General features: G+C 46.0%; 1 protein-coding gene across 1 annotated transcript in view; it reads left to right on the top strand.

The window, feature by feature from the left end:
- Positions 1 to 6,603, top strand: part of LOC311318384 (high affinity cationic amino acid transporter 1-like) — a 27,161-nt gene extending 20,558 nt beyond the window's left edge. Inside the window, exons 5-7 of the mRNA XM_084449708.1 lie at positions 31 to 182; positions 541 to 649; positions 2,532 to 6,603. Of these exons, the coding sequence (XP_084305834.1) occupies positions 31 to 182; positions 541 to 649; positions 2,532 to 2,725 (455 nt within the window). The 3' untranslated portion in view covers positions 2,726 to 6,603. The remainder of the gene's footprint in view (positions 1 to 30; positions 183 to 540; positions 650 to 2,531) is intronic.
- The last annotated feature ends 1,295 nt before the right edge of the window (positions 6,604 to 7,898 follow it).

Raw genomic sequence — 7,898 nt, forward strand, 5'->3', positions numbered from 1 at the left:
TTTCCGCCCCCCTCCTCCCCTCCTGTCCAGGTGTGTTGGTGCTGGCGTTCAGCGTGCTGGCGGTGCAGGGCGGGGCCGTGGTGTGGACCGCGGTGGGCCTCAGCGTCATCTTCATGGCGTGCCTGGTCCTGACCCTCATCGTCTGGAGGCAGCCCGAGAGCAAGACCAAGCTTTCCTTCAAGGTCGGCTCCGCCCCTAACGCACGCCACACACAACCCAGGTCACTGGGAAGAATGGCTAAAGAGCTAGACGGCTTTTGGACAATGTTCTCCATGACCGGCCGAACTCTGGGCCTCTGTGGATTAAGCCCAGGGCCAGTCTCGAACTAAGAGGCCCTTTTAGTGGGAAATCTCCATTGGCATGCATTGTTTTTGCACTCCAGGACAAAGCTTAATTTGTATCCAGGGAATTGGCCTCATGGCTGCTTAGTTATGATCCCCAAACCTACACGGGTAACGGTGGAGCCAGGGACACAAAGCCACTACTTCCTGTTTCCTGTGGGAGATGGGATTTTGACCTTTAACCGACCGCCCCCCCCAGGTGCCCCTGCTGCCTTTCCTACCTGTGGTCAGCATGTTTGTCAACGTCTACCTGATGATGCAGCTGGACAGAGGCACCTGGATCCGCTTCAGCGTCTGGATGGCCATAGGTACGCTAGACCAGCCTCAGCTCTTAATCACTAGAATAGACTGTGATTAATCATGATTAATCACAAGTTTAAAATACATGTATTTGCTTGTTTTTTTTGGTGGGGGGTGAAACATAGCCTCCATGTGTGGTGTTAGAATGAAGAAATGCATGACAAAGTGGTTAGTAGCCTGACATTCAGATTCAGGGGCTACTGGAGCCAGACTTGTACTCAAATACAAATCCTAAAGGTCCACAATGATTTTATTTCAACAATCCAAACGTCCGTTTTTTAAGAAAACAATCATAATACAAATAACCATTTCCCCATCACCCCCGCACATGACCCCATTGTTGCCAGATCGGACTGACCAGCCTGCTAACACTGGCAGCGCCAGCCCCTCGAAGCAGACGACATTAGAATTTTGGAGGGAGAATTTTGATTCCTTGCGTTGCGGCGATGTCTCGGAAATAATACTATGAAAGGATAATTTGCTCAGAGTCCGGAGACAGCGGTGGTTCGGTCCGTATCTGGACCGTAGTCCGGACTCTGAGGATGGAGGGTTAGAGGAATCAGGTTTTATTTTTTATTTTTTTTAACTTAAAGGAGTAGTAAAGGGAAAATCATGTTTAGCCCTGTTTTAAGGTTAGTTATGATCATATATAATGATTCAGATCAAAACGTTGACAAAACTAGCACTTTTGAGAAAGTTGATAATTGCTCTACCACCGTTTAGGTCATACAATGGATGTGGGTGGGCACCGTGAAAAATCATTCAAAAACATGTTAAACTCTCAATTTCAAAGACAAGAAGCTCACCGAGGGGGGAATTGGTGTCCGTTGGTGTTCTGACATCAAATTCGCCGCAAAGTATGAATCCTGTAGGGTTTTATTGATCATTTTATGAAATCCATTGACTTGTATTAAAGCGACCGTTGTAGATGTGTAGATCAATCCGCAGAGGGGATTCAGGAAGCAGAACTACTTACGGTAGCTATTGTTATTGTTTATGTTGCTAGGCTACCTAGTTTGCGGAAGTTTACACACGTATGTGCTGCGACTAAATAGTTCTATGCTAAATATTTTAAAAAGCCTTTCCAGATGAACTAGAATCTTACTTTATGGCAAATTATATGTCAGAACGCCAACTAACACCTCGGTGAGTTTCTTGTCTTTGAAATTGAGAGTTTAACATGTTTTTGAAAGATTTTTCAAGGTGCACATCCACATCCATTGTATGACCAAAACGGTGTCAGAGCAATTATCAGACTTTCTCAAAAGTGCTAGTTTTGTCAACGTTTTGATCTGAACCATTGTATATGATCATAAGTAACCTTAAAACAGGGCTAAACATGATTTTTCCCTTTGCTACTCCTTTAACTTGCTTCGGTGGAAAGACACGCCATCTCTGCAAAAAATGGTTTGATCTAAACTTCCATCTGGAAGCTTTTTGAAACTTAATTCACTATGCGGAATATGTCTGTTGAATGTCCAATATGAAACCAGCTTTAGCTTTAGACCGTTGTGTTATCTCAGCGTACGCGAGTGTTCACCTGGCTGATTTACTGCATGTGAAGATGCAGATAACGTGTCCGTGTCTCACATGCCTCTCAGTCACTCAGACAGGTGAACACTCACGTTTAGAATCACTGGAGGAAGGTTGGGTCAAATTTGGTAATATGATTAATTTGTGTTAAGTTTCCAGATGAATTGTGAGAATTAACACATTAATGTTGACAGCCCTTGTGTATATATATATATATATATATATATATATATATATATATATATATATATATATATATATATATACATATTTATATTTACATATATAATATATAGAAGTCAGGTGATGAAAGCAGCCAGACTTCTCCGTGAGCTAACAGAGGTGTGCCCCTTGCAGGATTCGTCATCTACTTCGGCTACGGCATCCACCACAGCGCCGAGGGGGCCCTGGCTCGCTCCTCCCCCGACGACACCGAGCTCAACGGCTACAAGCCCAGCCACGCCCACAACGGCGAGGCCTTGTCGCCCGAGAAGGAAGCGTTCCTGCACGACGATCTGGACGGCCAGAGAGAGGAGGACGGAGAGCTCTAGGGCCCAGCGGAGACCCAGACAGAGCCCTACCCGACCCCCGACCCCCAGCCCCCCGGCCCACCCCGACGTCTCTCTATCTGTCTGACACTGTTCTGACTTTGACAGTTAGCGGCTGGGTAGAAACTCTTATACATTGATTTATCTTCCCAATAAGTAATGAGTGAGCTCCACCACCCCTCCCTTTGCTCTCAAGAGACAGCCAAACCCACCCCCTGGGGTTCACCTGAGGGGCTGTCGTATCAGAGACAACATTGGTACAGCGAAGCCCGAAGAAACTGAGCGGCTGTTAGCAGCCATTTTGGCTCATTTCCTCCATTTTGTTGTGCTGTCCCTTGTCTGGATTGTTACATTCAACCAAGAGACATCTTTCATTTCTCTTTTCAAACCAAAACACACTTTTTGGATTCTGTTCTTGGTTTTGGCATGAATCTGAACAGAACAGATTAGATGAATAATACTCACTCAATTATGTCATGTTGCCGGTACCTTTGTCGTGCTTATCTGTTTGCGAAGCTGAAACAGTCGAGCTCTCTGTAGCTTTATCAACACTGGGTCAGTGATCAAACCACCGGATGGCGCTCTAGCATACAGGCACACGGTGCTGACGTACTACGCCCAACCCCTCTGGCGAGACCTGGTGATTATCGCCTGCTGATTGGTTGATATATCTGCCGTTGTTAGCGAATGCTTATATCCCATGGGTGAATATTGAGAGCGGATGAAAGATCTGTGTGCATATTGATATATCATCGTTAGACTATGATACTTGTAGATATCGAACGAGTATGTGAAAATTAATACCTGATGATGTTATACTGATATCTTTTTGTGTTATATTGATACCCGATTGGGGTGTATCGATCCAGTGCCTGAGAGATGAACATTTGACAGTTGATGAGTGACTGTGAATATCATAGCACTGGATCTGTGCTACTGCTGTCCCCTGACCGTCACACTGCTGTCCCCTGACCCTCACAGTCCTGGTCCCCTGACCGTCACACTGCTGGTCCCCTGACCGTCACAGTCCTGGTCCCCTGACCCTCACAGTCCTGGTCCCCTGACCCTCACAGTCCTGGTCCCCTGACCCTCACAGTCCTGGTCCCCTGACCGTCACACTGCTGGTCCCCTGACCCTCACAGTCCTGGTCCCCTGACCGTCACACTGCTGGTCCCCTGACCGTCACACTGCTGGTCCCCTGACCCTCACAGTCCTGGTCCCCTGACCGTCACACTGCTGGTCCCCTGACCCTCACAGTCCTGGTCCCCTGACCCTCACAGTCCTGGTCCCCTGACCCTCACAGTCCTGGTCCCCTGACCCTCACAGTCCTGGTCCCCTGACCCTCACAGTCCTGGTCCCCTGACCCTCACACTGCTGTCCCCTGACCCTCACAGTCCTGGTCCCCTGACCCTCACAGTCCTGGTCCCCTGACCCTCACAGTCCTGGTCCCCTGACCCTCACAGTCCTGGTCCCCTGACCCTCACAGACCTGGTCCCCTGACCGTCACAGTCCTGGTCCCCTGACCCTCACAGTCCTGGTCCCCTGACCCTCACAGTCCTGGTCCCCTGACCCTCACAGTGCTGGTCCCCTGACCCTCACAGTCCTGGTCCCCTGACCGTCACAGTGCTGGCTGCTGTGTCCCACTGCACCTCAGTTCTAACGAAGGCTTGGCCCCTGCGCCTTACTGCTGCTGCTCATTAGGAGACCACTAGAAGTAGAATAGATATGTTTTAAAAGTCTGTTTTTAAAGAAAATTGTGTACGGTGTGGGTTGTCTCATGCTTTTTGGATCAGGTTTTTCATTATTCCCACTCAGCATGTACATTTGTGATATAGACAGATAATGTTGGTGGTAGTTGGTGACCGCTACGCTAAATATGTGGCCGGGTCTTTAAAGGCGTTTACTGTTCTTTGTACCCTGGAGGTAGCGGGAATGTTTGTATGACAGGGGGCATCTCACGCAGATGAAGAGAGGTGTGTGGCCATTTTAGAGTTTAACGTAACCCAATTTAAAGTTTAGGATGAGAAAGTAATATTTTAGTCAAGATATGGAGGAAATATTAGCAATTGTAAAGCTCGTCTATCTATTTGACTGGCCTTATTCAAGACGTACTTAGGGCGGCGATTGAGGAGAAACCAGGACGTATAAGATAGATCAGCAGCGCTCCGACGTACCAGCGTGAAAGGCGCTTCTCAGTCATATTGTTATAAATGAATTGGTCAAGCAAGTCCCAATCCCAACGCTTCGGCCTCGCTCGCTCTATTTAACGACCGGGAAGAGTAAGATAGATTTTGGTAATCCAACTAATCCCCCAAAAATAGGCAGGTTGACAGGTAGGCCATCCAAGCATTTCAACGGTGCCTTGAAATGACTGGATGAAAAATCTATTTTACCTTTAAGCTAATCCTGGCAAAGAAAAACATGATTTTGAGTTTCAGTTTTGGGGTATTCATTTAGCTAGGCATATGACTGTCAATACATATCATTTTGTAGAGGCAGGAAGGTAGCTGTGTATACAATATATGCTGTGATATGCACAATCAATGTTCTGTACATAAAATATTTTGTTTATATTTCTTGCAAAGTAAATTATTTGTAAATTGCAGAAATTTGCTTTTTTATTTTCAGTGCCTTAGTGCATGTTTTTTGTGTGTGCAGATGTCGAATTGTTTCGGTGGATGTTTCGATGAAGAGCAAATGCATTTTACAGAAGTTTACTTAAAAAAAAAAAAAAACTACAAAACATTGTTAGTCTTTTGTGCGTTAGATTCGATACTGCCCAGTAAACACACAACGTCAGGGAGACGTTCAGATCATGTCTTAATAACGTCCGTCGGTCCAGAACCCCATTTGTACGTCTGCTGGACGCCTTAATATTCAAACGTCTGGCTTGGACCCCTCTAAGACGTCTGTGGACATGCAGAACAGGTTAAATATCTGAACGTCTAAAAAAAACTTTCATTCTGGCTCGTAATTGGATGTCTTTGGACGTCCGAAAAAGACGAAAAAGACATCTAAAAGACGTCTTTTAGACGTGTCTTTGCTCAGTGGGTGTCAGAGCAGTGCTACATCGCTGTCTGAATCTTGGCTTTCTCAGGGTTTTACTAACACATGGTCTCTCTCTCCGCTGGTGGCTGCTCCAGGATGAGCCAGCCACATCATTCGTTTAATACAAAACAAAAAACATTAGCCTAATGCTTGATAAAACATTTCAATGTATTTTTCCCTCAAAAACCTCAAAGTGAACTTGACCTATCCTGGAAAGTGACACTGTGGATCCTGGAGTTTGTGTCCTGCTGATTTTGCGCTTGAGTACTAGTGATGTGCAGATCATGCACCCTGAATCCTGCGTAGCGTTCTGCGGCAGACTGCCGGTCTGTCCGATCCTGTGATGCCCTGTATCACACAGCTCAGCACACCGGAGCCACGCTGCCCTCCGCCCCAGGGGGCCGATGCTCCAGACAGATATTGTTACTAATTGGTCAGTTGGTAGCAGAGCCAGGGTTATAGTGCTGGTCTAATGACCTGCTGCTGGAGACCAGGAAGTTGCATACAGTCAAAGTTCATTGGGATATTATTACTTCCTTAATGAAACATAACTCATATTCCTGTCCCCGTCTTGGTTGTTTGTTCATGGTTTCAATTATATTTGTGTGCTTCGTCAGCCTGGAGCATGTCGGTGTGTGTTTCCCTGTGTGTATGTGTGTGCCTGTGTGTACAGTAAGGTGTGTGTGTGTGTGTGTGTTTGCCTGCCTATGCGTAGGTGTGTGTCTGTGTGTACTGAAGGTGTGTAGGTGTGTGTGTGTGTGTGTGTTTGCCTGTGTATTGTCTTCCCCTTTTATGTCATAACCTGTTATCTCTTAACTGCAACTGTAAATAAAACCAGCTTTTCAAAAGCTAGAGCCTTTTTATTGACTTTAGACTAGCTAGACCACATCTATCCTGTTTGCTATTTGTATAGTTGTATTGCCAGGTAGGTTCATAACACTAATGGATAGACAACATTAGACAGAGTGAGAGGACTAGACAGGACAGTGCAAATGACAGTGCGGAATACAAAATGGTGTGCAATGCGTGTCTATTCAGTGTGTGTATATAATGTGTGATGATTTTATATGTAGCCTACAATATGTTTGGGTTTTTTGTTTACAAATTGCGCATATGCACAATATAATATTGAGATCATTCTACTCTTATATAAGACCCTCTATTCGGCAGGCCCCATTCATCTCTTCTCTATTGAGATGTAGGGGTCGCATTCAATGAGATTACATCCGAGTTGCAGCTTGTTTACCTGCGTCAGGTGTTTGCCCTCTGCTATACTGGTCTCAACCAGCAGAGGGCGCCATTGGTTCGCTAGCCTACAAAAAAAAGCCCGAGTGGAGGTAGGATGGACCGACCGAGGAGGGGAATATAAGCATCGCACTGTGGTTTGCAGCATCAGCACCGTGCTCTCCCCTCGTCTTAGAGACAGACTCTCACACACAACTCCTCTCTCCATCTCCGGTTGGAGCGAGCGAGACGCATCCGTGTGGTTCCTACATGAAAGAAGAATCAAGAAATCTATCGCATAATATGGCATAGAATAACGGTGAGTTTTTCATATACTTGTGTTTAATGATGGTTGTTTAGCAGCCTATATCAGGTGAATAGGATGCCTTCGACCTAATAACCGATATTCCCTAGTTGTTATGGAGCGATACAACAACATGCTCCCACCAGGTGCGGACAGCATCGGTGCGTCGCAGTGCACAATATCACTGAATTTGTCATTCTTATTTGAATGTGCATCATCGTTCTGAAATAGTAACCTTTCTCTCTGGGCAGACGTTGTGTTTTAAGGTTTCAGATTGCGACAGAGTAGCCTAATATAGCAGCACACCCTCATCTTGACTTGTGTTTCGGGGACTGAAGACTCGTCGGAATAGAACTTGGTTCCCTCCGGCGAGGAGAGCGTGTTAGAGATGCGCGGCTGACGGGGACGCAGACCCACTGAGCAAAGACACGTCTAAAATACGTCTTTTAAATGTCTTTTTTATCTTTTTCGGACGTCCAAAGACATCCAATTAGGAGCCAGAATGAATGTTTTTTTTAGATGTTCAAATATTGAACCCGTTCTGCACGTCCACAGTCGTCTTAGAGGGGTCCAAGCCAGACGTTTGAATATTGAGGGGTC

This window comes from Borostomias antarcticus (assembly GCF_949987555.1).
Source record: "Borostomias antarcticus genome assembly, chromosome: 15".
Lineage (NCBI taxonomy): Eukaryota > Metazoa > Chordata > Actinopteri > Stomiiformes > Stomiidae > Borostomias > Borostomias antarcticus.